Source organism: Amphiura filiformis, chromosome 3, assembly GCF_039555335.1.
Source record: "Amphiura filiformis chromosome 3, Afil_fr2py, whole genome shotgun sequence".
In the NCBI taxonomy this organism is placed as follows: Eukaryota; Metazoa; Echinodermata; class Ophiuroidea; order Amphilepidida; family Amphiuridae; genus Amphiura; species Amphiura filiformis.
The window spans coordinates 41,795,726-41,816,417 of NC_092630.1; the positions used below are offsets into that span (position 1 = coordinate 41,795,726).

The window sequence follows — 20,692 nt, forward strand, 5'->3', positions numbered from 1 at the left end:
TAACATAACTATAAACATAACACAACATAAACATAAAATAACACATCATAGGCTTATCACTGTAAAATATATAGGCCTAACATAACAGCGTATTATTATGTAGCATATTATCATATCAATTAACATAGGCACAACATAACTTAGCATAATACAACATAACATAACATTTAAACAACATGACATACGGTATCATATTAAATAGACCTCGGGATAGACCTAACAAAATATAGCTATAGGCCTATACAGTATACACATTAAAATATAAACATTACACACATAACATAACAACATAATTAAAATAGCATAAAATTAGAAATAAACAAAAGATCTAAAAAAAGTACAGAATCATGACATACATAACATATTGTAAATAACATTAAGATTTAAAAAAGTAAAGATCATGGCATATACATAACATAACATTATAAATAATATTACATTTATTTACAATGTTATGTTATGTATATGTAATGATCCCTCACTTTTTTTTAGATCTTTTGTTTATAAATATAACATAGTAACAGTAACGTAACATAAGTTAGTAACATAGCATTTATGCATAACATAAACCAGATCATTAAAAATAAACATGATAAAGGATCTTTTGAATGACATACATTATGATAACATAACATAACAAATAAACATAACATAACATAACATCCCGGGCATAGCATAGCATAACATAACATAACATATCAATAACATAACATAACATATCAATAACATAACATATCAATAACATAACATAACATAACATACCCGATAACATACAATACATGAACATAAATAACATAACATCATATACAACATAAAACAAATAGCATTATAAAAAAATAATCAAACTGGGCCTCAGTATTCTAATTCAAAGGAATCATGCAGGTATAATTATAAAAGCCATTGATATCATCGGCATATGTTGCTTTCCATTGTTTTTGATAAACACCTCATGTACTAGTATGCTGAATATTATCTGGATTCAATAAGCTGAGTTTGTTCGTCATTTTCCCCTCAGTCCCAAATCATAATTTATATAGAATGAGTACATGTTGAGTGGGTGGGTGGGTAAAATTCTTGGAAGTCATTAATAAATTAAAATAACACTGTATGTCCATGTACACGTACGAGCTTGGATATGTACATGTACATGTACATGTATATGGGGAGAAGGGTAAGCGCTGGAATATTATTAAATTTCTGCCAGGGATATTTATTTTGTCTTATCCCTGATCAAAATGTGCTGAAACTGTATTATTTATAAACATCCTGCGTACAGGTGTATTTATCTATCAGATTCTCAACACATCTGTGATTTATCATTTCATGGGCTAGCGAAATAATTGGGCAAACAAAATATACTGAAGCTGATGCCTCAAAACTATTATATTTCTGAGAACGTTTTCGTTTATTTTAAAAAGATTAATCTCCCATGGCAGAAAGATTCGATGTAAATTCCTAAAAAATATTGTAGGTTTATATTATTTTGCACCCGCCACTCCAGACACCTTCGGGAATGTTTACATTCTCAATAATATTTTTGCGTTATCAGCTGATCGCTGCTAATGACGTAATGGGTTATTTTCCTTATTTGGTCTAATTGACCTTGCCGTCGCGACAATGCTGATATCTGATTGGCCGATATTTCACGTCTCTGACGTCACGGCTTACATGTATTTACATACAATCAAGCAGCGTCAGCTGAGCTAGCGTTCTTTCAGCATATTGTAGCAGTACCGATGGCGTCGTAGTAGCTTTTCCTGTGCAGAAATCGCTGAATTTGTACACTATTTCTTTATATTAACTCGCATAGGCTTTTGTAGATGTCAGACAACATCTTCTCCTCATCAGCACAAGTCGTCCTTTCAGCTAGCTCGGATATTTCTATGAATTTATGAACATTTTTGTCTTCACTATCTGCACTGCCTGCTGTATACTAGCTTTTGACTACTGCGTTGTGTGCACGTATTGAAAACCTAGCCTGGTGTGACGCCATATTTCGGATTCCTACCAAAGTGATACCAAAAACTGGCTCAATATCTTTGCATCTTCAAGAACTGAAATTACTAAAGGCTGATGTTGTTTAGCTCATAGCTACATGCAACCACCTCTTTTATGTCTAGTGGGAACTTTGTAACCAACATTGCCAAAATGAACACCACCATGAAGCGTGAAGTTACCAGCGCATCAAATTTTTTAGCTAATCTACTTCGGGCTAGAGACTGCTGCGAAAATAGACTAGAAATTTTTTCTAGAGTTCTCGTCAACCTGTTATGTGAACATTATCAATCACATTGGTTTCCAGAAGCTCCTTTTCGTGGTAGTGGATATAGATGTCTTCGTTTCAACTTTCTGACCGTAGATCCGTTAGTTACAAAGGCGGGAGAAGCCGCGGGGTTTTCCGCTAATGTTATGCAGACTTGTCTACCGCGGGAACTCACTATTTGGGTCGATCCGGCAGAGGTTTCATACAGGATTGGGGAAGAAGGTTCAGTTTGTGTGCTCTACGATGGGAAAACAGATACCCTCCTACCAGAAGCATCTCAATCAGACTTTCTTACAAATTGCAAGAATCAATTCTTTAGCTTCGGAAAATCACAAGACACTGATTTCAATTTCAACGGAGTCGCAGTACCAGTTGAGGCATAAAACTTGCACTGTTTTCAGTGACTAGTCTACGTGACTGGACTTGTTCATTCCTGCCTCCCTTTGTTTACATCGCGGGTATTCCACTTTGATTTTGGAACTTTGTTTTATGTATGGACTCTGACGACAGTAAAAAGTGTTTTGCCAGTTTATTCATTGCCTAAATTGTACATGTTGCTTTATGTTGATAAAATAATGTTCACAGAATCAGTATTTTTTTAGTTAATTTGTTTTCAGTACATGATGATTTAGTGGGTGTGGGTGTTAATATTATTACTCATGATCAAATGAATTGCGGTCAGTCACTCGACACAAATCTTGTTTATTCATCAGATAAATTTCAACCAATTTTATGACCTAAGTTCTATATTGTTCAGTAATATCTATCCAAATTCGTGTGTAATTTTAACAGTCAGGTAGTGATAATCCGTCGTCCAACTTGCACCTTGCTACCTTGTACACTATAAATTGTGATCATGTCAGTACTTGAACTTGAAAAATGATCAGACTTGTGCCTTCCAAACTAGTGTAGTGGTGCACATCATCAGTATTATTAATTGATATGATTAGACTCTTGAAACTCTGATTTCCTGTTTTATTCATTTAGTGGCAATTTTTATTTCTCATAAAAATTAACCCCTTTAGTGCCACTTTATGTATACTTATGTCGGCCACAGTGTTCTGTGGGTTTAAATTTATTCCCTGCTTCTGAAATGATTTTGCGGCCTGTTTTGACTTTGAAGAACACTTAAATATTTAGTACAAATATTCATAAGTACAATTTTACCAAATAATGATTTTTTTTTCAGATTCTTGTCTCATGCGGGTAAAATTTCATAACATACTCGGGTAATGGGGATTGGGGAAACAGGAAATCGAGTTTCAAGGGCCTTTAATGATGCAGTTTGTTTTCATAAAGTAAAGCATTCCAGTTTCCATTGTGATGCATACAGATGGGAGCACACTTTCCATTGTAATACTGAAATGATGGGGGGGGGGGGATTTGAAGTATTATTGCAGTATATAACTTCCGAGGCTGGCCCAAGTTGATCAAGTTTTTGCCAAATGAATGAGGCGACTCTTCCATCATTCATTATTTTTGGAACAACAAAATAAAGCAGATGTATTTATACGGGTCAATATAAAAAAAGCTATTTTACACAGGGGAATTACGCATAGCACATGAAAATGGAAAATGAATTAAACATGAAAATGGAAAATTTGATAGAATATTGACCTGTGCAATGTTTTTACTTAAAACACAAGACTATCAAAAAGCTGAACAAATACTGAAATATTCTAAGTTTCCATTATTTATGACTTGCGCATAAAAAAAAAAAAGTGATGCGCAGCAGTATCAACTTGGGCCAGCCTAATTATTCATTTTCTGAAATTATTCAAGTATTTGCTTGACATTTATTTGTATTTGCAAGCCTGAATAAGGTACCACCATTAGCCAAAATGAAATGATTTTGTGAAAATATACTTGCTTTTCTACCTCTATGACTGCTCAAGTCATATCAATGGCAAATTTATGAAATTATTATTATTATTAGAGAAATAATTTTATAAATTTGCCATCGATAATATTGACAAGTCACCGTCCATATCCATGTTCAATTTGAGCATAAAAAGATTATGAGGAGACATTTACAGAAACAAGTACCTTGACCTGTATACATAGTGAAATATAAAAAATGTGATAATGCAGTACATGCAAATTCTCAATTTTTTTTGGTATTTTAAGGTATTTCAGGCTGATCTTCCATGCTTAGGCCTATACCTTCAACCATTTTTCATTTTACAGGTCACAAACTAATGTTGAACTGGCTAATTTGACATTTCGAAAAATATTTTTGAGGTTTTTTTTTTTTTAATTTGTAAAGATTTTGTTTGGTGCAACCACTGTCGTCATTATTAAACTGAGACAATTAGTATTCACTGTATCCTTTGACAATGAAATATGAATCTAAACCAAATAATGCCAGACGGCGTACATTATGATTATGCATTCATTTCCTGATGCTTGTAAAACAGTTCCATTTATGTTATTATGACATTATTTTTGTGTTGTTTTTTGATAGAAAACCTAAAAAAAAAGTTCTGTTGATCAGATACTTGGAAAAAAAAAAGTCTGAAACGATGGTGCTCTAAGCAAAATTTATCAAATACAACACAAAATAATATGTAAATATGGTACTTTGAATTAAAAGTACTTTAAAAGTACTTATATTTACTTACAAAATACTAAAGATCAATTTTGTACATGTATGGAAAAATGCTTTATGAGATGTGTACATTCTGTGTCAGGCGGTTTCTGGCATATAGTATATTTGTGCAATGACAACTTTGACAAGTCTTTTTTCTACTCGTCATAAATATGTAAATGTATGTACTTTTTCTGCTTTACTCTTGTTTTCGACTTGGTATAGAAAATTTCAAAAATAAAAAAATAGAAACTTACAAAGAATAAAATGATTTGTTTGCATTGTGTGTTCTTGGGTGGTTACGTCAACATCTTATATTGTCCCTCCCAAGGAAAACTTATAGTGCAACATGTTGATATACTCCATTTAGATTTACGGTAGCACTATCGGATATAGATTTTTTTCTAATTTAAATATGTAAAAGTCCATGTTCTCCTGATTACAAAACTGAAAGTTTTATTTTAATCGGACATTCGGTTCTCGAGATATGGTCTGCCAAAATGGCTCGAAACCAACAACTTTCTTTTTATTTTCTTTATTATTGGCATGTACTACATGAAATGCAACAAACCTACGGTTGCGTTTGGCAAATATCCATTTGCATAATTAATTAGGGCCCTTATCAACTTTTCTAATTAGCGGCCCTAATTAATTATGCAAATTGAAATTTGCCAAATGCAACCGTAATTTTGTAGCCCCTTGTACTACCCATGTACCATGCCTCAGTACCATAGCTCTTTTAATTCTATCTGAAAACTTTACTTTGCATAATTCATGCATATATAATTAGAAAATTACCTGGCAACTGGACTTGACGAAAATATAGAAAATAAAAAGAAAGTTGTTGCCAATTTGTTGGTTTCGCGCCATTTTGACAGGCCATATCTCGAGAAGTGAATGTCCGATTGAAACAAAATTTTCAGTTTTGTAATCTACAAGGCAAGAGCTTTAACATATTAAAATTGAAAGAAAATCTAAATTTTTGAATTAGCCGATAGGGCCACCTTAAGGCCCATTCAAAGTTGCTTTTGGTTCAGAAGCTAGCCTCATGGAAAATGTCATCTAATTCTGAAATTTTGTCTAATTTATTATCCTGGGGTTCAGCAAGTACCAGTATTTGCATGCAGATCCTAATTTGGATTTTAAAAAAGCTTGTAATTCTGAAAGTTCAAAATCTTTTGTGATTTGGGGTAATAGCATTTCTATTTGGAACCCATTTTGATACATATTTTGGGATTATGAATGAATCTTTGATGCTTGATTGAAGCCCAAATGCAGTCTAACACCACCATGTTCCTCCTTAACTAAGGAGGTCAGGTCATGTGCATAATTATTATACAGCACAATACAACAGCTTACTATTTAGTATACTCAGAATATCTACATGAAAAGGTGACGCATTTTGAACAATTTTGATGAAAAGAACAAAGGCTATTTAAAGGTGGGTAACCTGATTGACAACCTTGAACCCACACTTTACCCCATCAAAATGCAGATTTTGGTATCAGATGAAAGCTTATATTTTCCTCATTACCACTTTGAAATTAGGCGTTCCAAATCGGTACATTTCCGAAAATATTATTTAAAAAAATGTCAAATTAGTCTCAAATGTGGTATACCACATTTGAGACTAATTTGACAGTTTTTTGATGATATCTTCGGAAATACACCGAATTGGAACTTCTAATTTCAATATGGTATTGAGAAAAATAGGGTCTTTCACTTGAAATCAATATATTACATGATCAAGATGATTATCATTACGGTAATAAAAACACTGTAGTCTACTATCACGCTGTATAAAATGTCGGTAATTCCATAAGGATTTAGTCACATTTACAAAAAAACAATCAAAACATTCAATGTTCTTTTTGCATGAGTGCTTGAAAGGGATGGCATTTCATGTTATACGCAAGTTTTAAAGAATTTGATTTTCCAAATATATAATACCTGATAATCAAATTTTGAAAACTAAAAGCAAGTCCATTAGTCGAGTCTGAAGGGTCATTTAGTACAGACATTGCATGTATAGTCCGAAAAGGGGTTAAGTTTGGGCTCAAATCATGCACATCTAAGTTATGGTTTTGGGATAAAATATGGTTGGGGTCAGAGCTAGGATTACCGATTCAGGATTAGGTTGGGGTGAAGTTTTGAGTATATACAAGGACTCACTGAAACCAAAAACATGACCAAGCATGTCAAAATTTGGACAGATTCTTGGTGCAGTTATTACAAAGAAGTTGTCCTTTGTGCATATATCACTGATTTAATAATATGATGAGTAATATTATAATTGCACCAAAGAATCTTGTCTTGATATCAGTCAATTGCACAAAAATTTTCTTTTGTCCTGATTTTGACATGTTTGGTCATGTTTTCTTGTGATTTTAGCCAATGACAAACACTGCTGTCCCTGATGTGTTGTTCTGAATACTCATGTCTGTGTATTTAAAGTATTATTAAGGGCGTAGGTGGACTGAGTGGCTCAGCTGATCTGACCGTGCGCCTGTCCATTTATCACCAAAGGCTATCAATAGAGCACATATCCTGTTTTGGCGTATTTTGCTATTTCAAGGTATTGCCCTGATTTTATCAAACTGGCATGGCATCTGTGCAATGGTAGAACAGCTTTGTTGTTGGTTTAATTGCCATTAATTGGATCATGTGTAGTTGAAACATAACACAATATATTGTTATAAATGGCTGACAGATTGGGGATTTTTTAGTTAAATGAAATTGAACATGCTCAACCGAGAACAAAGATATCAATGTACAGATCTGCTAGATCACAGCAACTTGCATAGTGTTTTTGAGCCAGTGGGCAAGTTTCAATTCGGCATGTTAGGTTTCCAATCTGGCGTATATATATCACTATGAACCACAATGGCTTCATCCCAATGGTATAGTTCAATAATCTCAATCAAACAATCATAGTGCAAAATTTGACCTAAAGTTGCCGAGCATGAGTTTTTGTACCCAAATTTTCAAAGGTCATTCAATGAATGTACAAATGTATTGGGGTTAATTAAAGCACTTTGTCCTGATAGATGAGCATCTTGTGGATCCTAGCTCATATCAACTTCCAATCCTGTGATTAGATATGATATGGGAATATTATGATAAAATTGTATGGAATATATTGGCCTTTGTTTGCAATGTGCTAGATTCAAGTGAACCGGATTTGTTTGGGGTATGCATAGATAAGTGAAGAAGTAAAATAAGTGGTCTTGGTCCTGGTATAAATTTAGTGACCTATTTTGTCATGTATCCGGAATCAATCCAGATCCACCAATTGTCGTCAGATTATTTTTGTTTACAATTTCCAATACTTCGCCATCCCTGGGGGTATAGGTCAATCTTCAGTCTGACCTTCTTTAGATGACATTAGAGAGATTGAGACAAACCAAAATACATTGACATATTGACAACAAACCCAGCAACAGGCTCTCATTGGCTGATGTTCTCATGACCTCTGTCACTGCTCCCTGGGAGGCTGTTATGCTAGATTTACTGTGGTTTTCCCAAAGCTATTCATATGGTAAAACTCGAGTGCTGGCTCACGTTCATAACAAAAAGTTTATACGGTCATTTTGCCTATTTATCATGATCGGTAGCATGATAATGAACGTCAACAACCAAGCTGGTTCTTTTGGTCGACCGAGAATAATAGAAGCTAGAGGCAATTACGCTGAATTGCTAGACTTTCGAGACTGAAATTACATGTCAATTTCCTGCTTATAGAATTTTATTATTTAAGCAGAAATTCACCAGAGCGAATCAATAAAGCCACACTTATGTGACAGGCCCCGCCTCTTGCTAAACCCATTTGATCAACACAGCCATAGTAAAATCTTTTGTCCCCATTCACTATCCATATGTGACGTATCCTTTGTCCTGGTTATTGTCCATTGATTCGGAAAAATGAATTGTGGACTCTTATACTTATCCTGCATGCCTAAATGGGTGTGTGACGCTGTACTTGAAATGTAAACAAAAAGCAAAATGTTGTCAATATTAAAAGATGTCAATATTAATAAGATACACCCTGTAAATAACCCCACGCACTCAATAATAATCCTCAAGTCTGGCAACTTGGAAAAGTCCTTATTTTACTCCATGAAGTAGATCGATAAATGACAAAATAATGTCAATTATTGTCAACGTCAATACCGGTACCAGAATAAACCTTGGAATAAAAAGCGACCGGATATTAAGGCTTTAAATGAAAGTTGATGTTCCCGTCACAACTTTTTATTTGTTTGTTTGTTTTTTGTTTTAATTATTCACCATTCTAGGCCTATAATATAATGTATAGGCCTATTTCACAATTTAAAATTAGGGCATGGGCCAAAATGAAAAGTACGTGCGGGTAACTTGATGGAATCAACTTTCATTTAAGGGGGTAGGCCTACTACACCCCCTGGCCAATTTTGTGCCTATTTTTGCATTTTTCTCAAAAATTATAGCATATTGGTGGCAAGTAAGATATGTATATTATAGGGGCAAGGACCACAACTATATACTGCACTGAAAATTCAGCAAGTAGTTATTGATTTATTGATCAAATATTGGTTTTCCCTCATTTTTGACCGTAACTCCACAACTGTTGTCTGTGCTGAAATAAAATTTCCAGTGCAGTAGTTGTAGTCCTTGCCCCTATAAATATAGGCCTACATATCTTACTTGTCACCAATGCCGTATAATTTGTGAGAAAAATGCAAAAATAGGCACACAATTTGGCAGGGGTGTAGTAGGCCTACCCCCTTAATAGCCTAAATGACTTATAGGTTATAATCCACTTAGGCTACGTATAGGCCTACTAGTAGGCCTACTAGACATTTTCAATAAAGCGGTTAGTGCCGTTACGTAAAAATTCCAATTACCGGTAATCGCAAAATAAAGCATAGGGCCTATAATAATTACAATGAATTAAAAAAGTTTAAAAGTTCGTCATTCAGAAATATCGATGAAAATACGAAGGTTCCAAAAACAAGTCATTGGCCTAGGTTCCAATTATAGGATTTTCATCATCAACCCTTTCTAAGCCTTTCTTTATGAACCTTCGGATTTTATAACCCCAGTGACAACCCCAGGTGACAACCTCGCATGGTCTTCCGTTGCGTAGGCAAGCTCACGTATAATGTTGACCTAACTACGTCTAAACCCACGTCTTAAAAATAAATTGCCGCAATGACTTGATCGCCAACTATCTTGATCAACAACAGGTAGACTCCTGAGTGAAATTTTGGCAACTTTCCAGCATGCATGCCCTTGAGTAAAAAAATATGATTGTATGAACATGACCTATGCACTATCACACAATGTAGTCACGTTCATGTTCATTGGCATAATATCATTCCCGCATCCCGGGATATCATTGGTCTTTCGAGTAAAAAATAATGAATTCCTAGAGGATTATTCCCACTTGGTCCAATCCCATTTGGTCCAATCCCACTTAGTCCAATCCCATTTGGTCCATTCCCACTTGGTCCATTCCCACTTGGTCCAGTTCCCACTTGGTCCAATCCCATTTGGTCCAATCCCACTAGGGCCATGTCCCACTTAGTCCATGTCCCACTAGGGCCATGTCCCACTAGGTCCATGTCCCACTAGGGCCATGTCCCACTAAGGCCATGTCCCACTAGGGTCATGTCCCACTAGGTCCATGTCCCACTAGGGCCATGTCCCACTAGGGCCATGTCCCACTAGGGCCATGTCCCACTAGGTCCATGTCCCACTTGGGCCATGTCCCACTAGGTCCATGTCCCACTAGGTCCATGTCTCGCTAGGTCCATGTCCCACTTAGGCCATGTCCCATTCGGACCAATACATAGCCTATGTGTACATGAAAAGATGACAAGATTTAGAAGAACAGAAAGGAAAAAGGAGCAGAGGAGGCTGATGAAGGGGGAGAAGTATAGACAGAGGAAGGAAAAGAGAAAGAAGCAGTAGGACAAAGTAAAGAGATAGAGATTGAAGAAGGTACTGTTTGCCAACATAATGATGGAGAATGGAAATGATCCATAAATGATGATCTTGTCCATAATTACGTATGTGTATATGCATGTGAAAAAGAAGGCATGAGCGGAAATTAATATTATCTAGACCACTTAACAGGCTGTTTGCAAATTGTGTTGGCAGAAATTTGTGCAAGAGGGGGCAAAGATTTTGGCCCCACATATATGTTGCTTATGTTATCATGCAAATGTTTCTTTCTTTCTTTCTTTGTGTGTTGCAGGGTTCGGTTTTTGCCAGCAAAAACATGTTTTGCCGGTAAAGTGGCAAAAACTCAGTATAGTCACTCAAATAATTATTAAAAAGTAACATAGAAAGCTCATAGCTCATAAACAGTAACACAAAACTTTTAATGAATCATTCAACATATTTTTGTCTCATCAAGTCCTAAGTTTTGAATTTGATAAATGCCACATTTCGGTTAAATGCACTTGAGCAATAAAAACGCATGCCTTTAATTTCTTAATAATAATTATGTTACTTATAAATATAAAATCTGGTCTTGTTACACTCAGACAATTATTTTTGTAACTTAATCATTTGTTTTGAGATGAAAAACACTGAACTATAAATCGCGTTTTTAGTGTTTGCCATTTTGCCTTCAAAAACCGCTGGTGACGGGTATGTGCCTTGGCAAAATTGGGAAATTTTCTATCCGATGACGTGACAATGTATTTTTCAAAAATTGTGTACCCAATGACCCTTTTTCCAAAATGTTGTAGCAAATGACCACCTTTAGATTTTTTTTATAACAATCCCATTTTTGAAACAACATAAGGCCCCTACTTCCCGACTCTGGTAGGCACATACCCGTCACTTTTAAGTATCCCCTTCCCCAGAATAATTACAAAGGGACCACTTTTTCATGTTAAACTGTTCAAAATAACCCACAAAAGCATATTTTTAGAGAGTTGAAGAAAACATTTTTGTTGCTTGCTAGAGAGTGTGGAGGGGTCCACATCTTACATCCAATTTTTATTGGGGTCTTTTCTTGGATAATTCAAATGACCTTCATGCACACTACATACTCTGTTGGGATATTTAGCCAAACAAAAATTATTTTCTTTTGCCCATCAGTAAAATGACAAAATAGAATCAATTATCACATTTAAGAAAAAATATTTATAATAATCATGAAATACAGACATACAAAATTACTTGAAATTCAATTTACATACTTGGCATAAAGAAGTAGAGTGAGAGAATACACGGCTTAAGTGAGGACATATGGCCCTAGTGGGCTATGGCCTAAGTGGGACATGACCCTAGTGGGACATGGACCTAGTGGGACATGGCCCTAGTGGGACATGGACCTAGTGGGACATGGCCCTAGTGGGACATGGACCTAGTGGGACATGGCCCTAGTGGGACATGGACCTAGTGGGACATGGCCCTAGTGGGACATGGACCTAGTGGGACATGGCCCTAGTGGGACATGGCCCTAGTGGGACATGGACCTAGTGGGACATGGCCTAAGTGGGACATGGCCCTAGTGGGACATGGTCTAAGTGGGACATGGCCCTAGTGGAAATGACCTAAGTGGGAAATGGCCTAAGTGGGACATGGACTAAGTGGGACATGGCTTAACTGGGACTGGACCAAGTGGGATTTGGACCAAATGGGATTGGCCTAAGTGGGATTGGACCAAATGGGATTGGACCAAGTGGGAATTGCCCTTCCTAGATAGGGGCCTACTTTAATGACGTCAATTGTAAAGAAATAGTGTTTTATATAGACCTACCGAACACAATAATTAATTTCATTGTAGGGCTATACGCTAGCTACAGGATAGGCCTATAATAATGCCTACCTTAAAGTCACATATAGGCCTACTCGCATAAAAACATTGCCATGCCCTATAGGCCCTGCCCTACCTACCGATACCGATTGGCCCTACAATTGGTTGTCGATGTCGTATTTTGTTTGTTTGTTCCCTTTGTTGCTTCATACCGCACAAGTCTCAAAAAACGAGTCTAACAATCATTGTTCTCACTCTTGGTTTCCCCCTTTACAATTTGTGTGTGTGTGGGGGGGATGTGTGTTTTTTTCGCTTGTGTTTTAACCACGTTACCACCCAGGCCTGTTACCACCCGACATTTTGTTCAGGCCTGATTTTGTCAGGCCTGGATTTTGTCTGGGATTTTGTTACAGTAAGAAAGACAAGCGCCATCATTAATAATCATTTTTCCTATTCTGTTTTAATGAGCTTTAATCACGATAAATCTAATATTTTAATTGCAGGTCAGCGTATCGATAATAGTAAGTTATGGAAGTTAGGCGATAAATGTATTTCAGAAGTTGATTCATATAAGTATTTAGGCGTAAACATATCTCGTAACATCTCAGATCACCATCACATTCAGGAAGTAGGCCTAATTAAAAAAGGTAATAGACTAATTGCGTACATTAAGTCTGTAATCAATAATTTTGATAACTTTAATCGTGTCTATTATGGTGATATTTTATGGAGAACAATAGCCCTACCATCAATTAACTATGCTAGCGCAGTGTGGATTCCTAGTAGTCAGGCAGACATTGATAAAATTGAAAATCTACAGCTTCAAATGGCGCGCCATATTCTAAAAGCACCACGGAATACACCGCGAGCAGCGCTTTACGGTGATTTGGGATGGATCCCAATTTCCACTATGCAGAATTCGTTTAGGGCAAAATACTTTGCACGTGTTATTGAAATGGAGCATCATCGTTGGCCTAAATTGCTTCTAAACACGATGATTAGTTTAGACATTGAGCCCTCTAAATTGCGATACAAATTTTTAAATTGTGTTCAGAATATTTTAAGCAAATGCGACTTAAATGACGTCATTGATCGCGCAAAAGTGGGAATAGCTTCTAGTAATCTACAATGGGCTAAATCAATTAAAGGTACTGTCTATAACATCTTTAATAATGAATGGAACGATGATGTTAAATCTAAATCTTCTCTCATCGATTATTTGACAATCAAGAACGCTCCATGTATGGAAACTTATCTCTTAGATGAAATTGATTTTCATGGTGCTTGTCTCAAATTCAAGATTCGCTCAAATACACTTCCTTTAGAACGTAAAATTAGCAGATGGACTCCAGATAACGACGGTAGGGGGAAGGTGGGGCATAACGGACCCCCGGGGCAAAACGGAACCACCTGGAAAAATAGGCCTTCGCAATACTGCCGTCTATGCAAATTATATTGAGGAACACAAGTATGGCTACGAGGATTTACAACAAAAATTTTATCTGAAACAATCCACTGACATTCGAGCAAAAAAAAAACAAAAAATTACTACCCGTCTGGTGTAAGATATGTAGATGTTTAATGCGCTGAAATTTTACTTCATTAATATCGGATTCCCAAATAATTGTGTATATTGTAAACACGAAGGTACTAGCCATGAGCTGTATTAAGTGCATGGCCTATATGCTACGATGTATTATGCATGCAACCTATTTCTAAAAAATCGGGTATGGGGCAAAACGGAACCCTAGGTGTGGGGCATAACGGAACAGGGTTCCGTTTTGCCCCGGGCGTTTTGTCCCACAGATGGGTTCCGTTTTGCCCCAATTGGACATAACTTGTCTTCAAATGTAGGCGTTATCTAGGGGCCTACTCGAACATGGTAAACACTTCGCTGAAACATAGACATATAACTAGACCTACAGATAGAATTAATGATTAAAAGTTAACCACTTACTCCACAGAGATGGTAGGCCTACTGAATATTTCTTTCTGATCAAATATTGGTCATACATATTATAGGCCTACTAGGCCTATAAGAAGTTAACCACTCACTCCACAGAGATGGTAGGCCCACTTAATATTGTAACTGAATATAGGCCTACATATAACTAGGCCTAGGGCCTACCGATGGAACAACTGATATAAGTTTGCACCCAGGGTGCCGTTTTGCCCCATAGGGGTGTTCCGTTTTGCCCCGATAGTGGGGCAAAACGGTTTTTTTTTTTTGAAAATATTTCTTCATTTTTATAAAAAATTGTAAGATTCAAGTTATATTGGTTAATGGTATATTAAAGGTAAATACAAACTTCAACTGAACATATAATTTTTACAGTCATATTACTTATGGTGACGTCACAGAGCATCCTCAAAGTTAAGTGTTCCGTTATGCCCCACCTTCCCCTATATGTAAGCTTTGTAACATTGGTGTTGAAGATGTAAAGCATTTTCTTTTTACTTGTTATGCACTTAACAATATTAGAGTTGATGAATACTGTAAACTAGAGAATGAATTGATTAATTTAAATGGCCTTGATATATGGGAATTGTTTATTTCTGGCAATCTAGATGTAAAATTTAATCTTGCTCTTGGAAGTACAGCGACTACTTTCTGTAATACTAGTGCACCTGCGGCTATGAGAGCCCAGATGCTGTGAGAGCACTGGCATGATAGCGATACTGTTTGACCCCAGATGACCTTTGAACTTGGATGACCTTGGTGCAATTTTTTCATGCTCCCCTCAGTCATACGAAGGATTCCACCTATCAAGTTTAAGCCCAATAGGGCAAAGTTTAAATTTAGCCCCTACATGACCTTTGACCTTGGTTGACCTCAATTTTGTTTTGCGCATATATTCCCCTCGTAGCAAGGATTGCACCCACCAAGTTTGAACCCGATAGGACAAAGTTTGAAATCCATGACCTTTGACCTTTGACCTCGGATGACCTCCATATAATGTTTTTCATGCTCCCTCATATGAAGGTTTCGACCCACCAAGTTTGAACCCGATCGGACAAAGTTTGCAATTTGACCCCTCCGTAATGACCTTTGACCTCGGTTGACCTCGCTTTTATTTTGTACATATATTTCCCTCCTATCAAGGATCCCACCCACCAAGTTTGGGCCCGATCGGACAAAGTTTGAAATCTGTGACCTTTGACCTTGACCTCCGATGACCTTCAAAACTACCCGGTAAACAGCGCACGCCCGGTACCCATCTATGTCCGAAATATCGGAATGATGCGTTGAAGCGCGGAGAAACGCATTGCCATCGAACACACAGAGCTCATTATTTTCTTAATGCTAGTGCACCTGTAGCTTTGCAGCAATGCATTCTGGGTAGACATTACAGTGCATTTCAAATTGGGCAAACAGCCAAAAGCTGAATGAAACTTGTCCAGAGTTGCCCATTACACATCTTTGTATCCACTTGCTGCTGCTTTTGCTATCCAGTTGGGGTATTTTCCCCCTAGATGACCTTTGACCTCGAGGGGCCCTTGAAAACCACCGGTTAACTTGCTTTTCCGTCACCTATCCATATCCGAAATTTTGGCTCGATGCGTCGAAGCGCGGCGGAACGCATAGCCGGACAGACAGACAGATACACAGATAGAGACCGCTTATTATTTTATTAGTACTAGTGCACCTGCGGCTGTGAGAGCCCAGATGCTGTGAGAGCACTGGCATGATAGTGATACTGTTTGACCCCAGATGACCTTTGAACTCGGATGACCTTGGTGCAATTTTTTCATGCTCCCTCAGTCATCTGAAGGATTCCACCTATCAAGTTTAAGCCCAATAGGGCAAAGTTTAAATTTAGCCCCTTCATGACCTTTGACCTCGGTTGACCTCAATTTCGTTCCGCGCATATATTCCCCTCGTATCAAGGATTGCACCCACCAAGTTTGAACCCGATATGACAAAGTTTGAAATCCATGACCTTTGACCTCGGATAACCTCCATATAATGTTTTTCATGCTCCCCTCATACGAAGGTTTCGACCCACCAAGTTTGAGCCCGATCGGACAAAGTTTGAAATTTGACCCCTCCATAATGACCTTTGACCTCGCTTGACCTCGGTTTTATTTCGCGCATTATATTCCCCTCCTATCAAGGATCCCACCCACCAAGTTTGGGCCCGATCGGACAAAGTTTGACATTTTGACCTTTGACCTCCGGTCAACATGCTTTTCCCGTTACCTATCCATATCCGAAATATTGCATCGATGCGGCAGAACGCATAGCCGGACAGACAGATAGAGACCGCTTATTATTTTAGTAGTATAGATTATTGGGGTATGGGCGCTTATTGGGGTATGGGCGCTTATTGGGGTATGGGCACTTATTGGGTTGTGGGCACTTATTGGGGTATGGGCGCTTACAGAATTCATTTCCAGCAAGTTTGGGCCCGATCGGACAAAGTTTGAAATTTAAGATTCATTTGCAGCAATGCATTCTGGGTAGACATTACAGTGCATTTCAAATTGGGCAGATAGCCAAAAGCTGGATGAAACATGTCCAGAGTTGCCCAGTACACATATTTGTATCCACTTGCTGCTGCTTTTGCTATCCAGTTGGGGTATTTTCCCCCCTAGATGACCTTTGACCTTGAGGGGGCCCTTCGAAAACCACCCGGTCAACATGCTTTTCCCGTTACCTATCCATATCCGAAATTGCGGCTCGATGCGTCGAAGCACGGCGGAACGCATAGCCGGACAGACAGACAGACAGATAGATAGATAGACAGATAGATAGAGACCGCTTATTATTTTATTAGTACTAGTGCACCTGCAGCTGTGAGAGCCCTGATGCTGTGAGAGCACTGGTTGACCTCAATTTTGTTTGCGATATATATTCCCTCGATCGAGGATTCCACCCACCAAGTTTGAGCCCGAAAGGACAAAGTTTGAAATCCATGACCTTTGACCTCGGATGACCTCCATATAATGTTTTTCATGCTCCCCTCATACAAAGGTTTCGACCCACCAAGTTTGACCCCGATCGGACAAAGTTTGAAATTTGACCCCTCCGTAATGACCTTTGACCTCGGTCGACCTCGATTTCATTTCGGGCATATATTCGCCTCGTATCAAGGATGCCACCCACCAAGTTTGGGCCCGATCGGACAAAGTTTCAAATTTTGACCTTTGACCTTGACCTCCGATGACCTTGAAAACTACCCGGTAAACAGCGCACGCCCGGTACCCATATATGTCTGAAATATCAGAACCATGCGTTGAAGCGCGGCGAAACGCATAGCCGGACAGACACACAGACAGACACACACACATCTAACGGCTATTATTTTAGTAGTATAGATAGATAGATAACTAATGCTGATGATATATATGAAATTTTTGATAAATTCTGTAAATCTTTCGCAAAGAGAGCGTGGAAAGCAAGATCAGAATTGAAGACTACTGACAACTAATAATTGTATGTGCTAAATTCTGCGTTGCTTGTTTAATATAATCTATATTGTATATAATATTTTTATTGCCGTAAACCCACTTCAAGTCAACTTGGGTTCAGGTAGTTGTGTGTTTTCCTCATTCATTTGTCATTCAATATGTATTTCTTTTGCTGTACAACAAGTTTTGCTTTTTTAAGTCACCTTTGTATAATATTTGTGTAATTTGCTTTGTTTCCTTTAATATCTTGTTTATGAACGCACCGCCGGATTGGCGTGTGCCACTGTTACAAAAGTGTATGTTCTAATAAATAAATACATAAATAAATAAATAAATAAATTTTAAATACGAGGGCGCTAAACCGCTTTAGGATATGAGACGCGATTGAGTGTCCCTCATGGTAAACCAACAGGTAAACCCATGAAATTGTAAAGGGCAAAACAGGGGGAACAAGTTTGTGGATGTAATCAAGTGAAAGAAGTCTGTTTTTGGTTGCTGCGTGGTATATCATGATATAGGCCAATCTGAGACTACAAATAACGTTTTGTAACTCCAAAATATTCAAAGTTCAACATTGGGCACTCTTTGTTTCGCAATTTTTCAACATTTTCGACAATTTTCCACACTTTGCCGCCCCCTGTTTTTACCCGGGAGCCCAATATACGCATATGTGAGAGGTAAAGTAAAGTGAAGTGAATTTTTTTTTTTTAAATGAAATTTAGACAAAGTGTAAAAAGCCATGGGGTGCGGTTGCGACCACAAAAGGCTCCCAAAAATCAGATTTTTTTAGGGGGAAATGTTCAAATATAGCGAAGAAATTCCAAAATTAGAAAGAACAAGTAACAAAGTGTCCACTTTTTGGTTCAAACTGTAGCCAGAAAATGTCAATATTTAGAGGGAGGGGGATGTGGTCCACATTTTGTTAAAAACTCCCCACCACACCCGCAAAAAATTGGGCCTTTATAGAATGTTTTGCACATGCTATTGAAGGGTTTTATACCTGTAGCCCTACCCTTAATTGAAATTGAAACCTTTCTGCCAACATTTTTCTCACCTTTTTGCATAATTGTTTAGTGTTCGTTGGGTCAAAGTTAAATCAGTATGGGCACTCTATTAAATTTGTCATGAACTGGTATTTCAAATAGGCCTATAAGCCTAAATCTTGACGGATTGAGTAACGTGAGTAGCATTCTTAATCACATTCACTGAAGTTGAGCTGAAAATAATGACAGGAGGTTCAGGAGCTAATATGCATGACGACCATCTCCACAGGCACAGTTCGTTTACCGCTCGGCACCGTTTACTGAACTAGCGGGTCCCGCTCCGGGAGGGGGTACACAAAATTTAACTTTATAGTTAGTGTATTTGGGATAGAATTGGGTAAGGTACTCCCTATACGTACTTTTGCTATTAGTATTAGCCTTTTAAGTAAGAATAAAATATATACAGCCTGTCTCAAAAAAAATTGTGCAAGTGAAAAGCGCCCTCTATGACAATTAGAAAATACCGTTGTGACATGATGCGTACATCAACGTCAAGGGCACAGTCTTAGCTCTCAAATGCCGCTTGTTCTGTTCAATTTGCTTGTTTTAATCTCGAGATATGTTAGTTAACAAGAAAGGGTAAAATGGTGCCACTTTTTCTAGAGAAGAGGGCTGCACATGTAAATCAATGATAGCTGATGTTGATGTGTCTAATGCACTCCCCCTTCGAGGCTCGTACGTGCATAAGACGCATCAACATCATTGCGCATGCATTATTTTGTCTAATTTCTCTCCCAACAAATAATACACGTTCATTAACCTATAAGTTTGGAATATTTGTTTGTCTTTTAATATGTCTTGAGTGACAAAGGAAACAGTATTTGCCATGATAAAATCATTGAAATATCTATTTCTCTTTTAACCTGTTTTAAGTGGAAAAAGAGAATCATATAATACCTGTATCATGATAAAACAGTAAAAACAGTGAAAACTATTTTGATTGTTGTATAATTGATGCGTTCTTTTGATTTCACAAAGGAACTCTTGATAAACTTGATGCTATCATTGATTTACATGTACAGTCCTCTTGATCTTTTCCTAGTAAAAGTGGCACAATTGTGATTTTACCCTTTTGTTGTTAATATCTAAACATATCTCGAGATTAAAACAAGCAAATTGAAAAGACCAAACGGCATTTGAGAGCTAAGATTGTGCCCTTGACGTTGATGTTAGCAATATGTCACAACAGTATTTTCTAATTGCCGTATATGGCGCTTTTCACTTGCACAATTTTTTTTGAGACAGGCTGTACTTCTTGTACTGTTTCTGTAATAAATAAAAAATGCTTTTTTGGTTGTAGATAAATTTTTTAATATCATCTTTAAACTGCGCTGCTTAATGCTCTGCGTGCTAGCCATGCGCTTCAACAGAAAAAGTTCAAGTTTTGAAATATTTTCTCAAAATATCAAGAGAACTACTGAAAAAATACTAGGCTTGTTTGTACTCATTTTAATGCATTTTTCATGCTGATTCCAAATATGGGCATGAAAATTTATAATTCTGAAATTTTTGAATTTTTAAACAAAATTTGAAACATGTCGTCTGCAGTCGACACCCGCGTGAAGAGAGTTAAAATGGGAATGTTATTGTTTTAATAAGAAAGAGAATGAAGATACAATGGACAACAAAACACC

The 20,692-nt window shown here is 37.3% G+C and overlaps 1 protein-coding gene across 1 annotated transcript; it reads left to right on the forward strand.

The window, feature by feature from the left end:
- Positions 1–2,148: 2,148 nt before the first annotated feature.
- On the forward strand, positions 2,149–2,646 carry LOC140147266 (protein BTG2-like). The gene has a single exon (XM_072169044.1). It carries the CDS (start codon positions 2,149–2,151, stop codon positions 2,644–2,646), a length of 498 nt encoding a protein of 165 aa, XP_072025145.1.
- Positions 2,647–20,692: the final 18,046 nt, after the last annotated feature.

Bases quoted from the DNA above. Each gene is read 5' to 3' on its own strand.
- LOC140147266 (XM_072169044.1), top strand. From the start codon at position 2,149: ATGAACACCACCATGAAGCGTGAAGTTACCAGCGCATCAAATTTTTTA.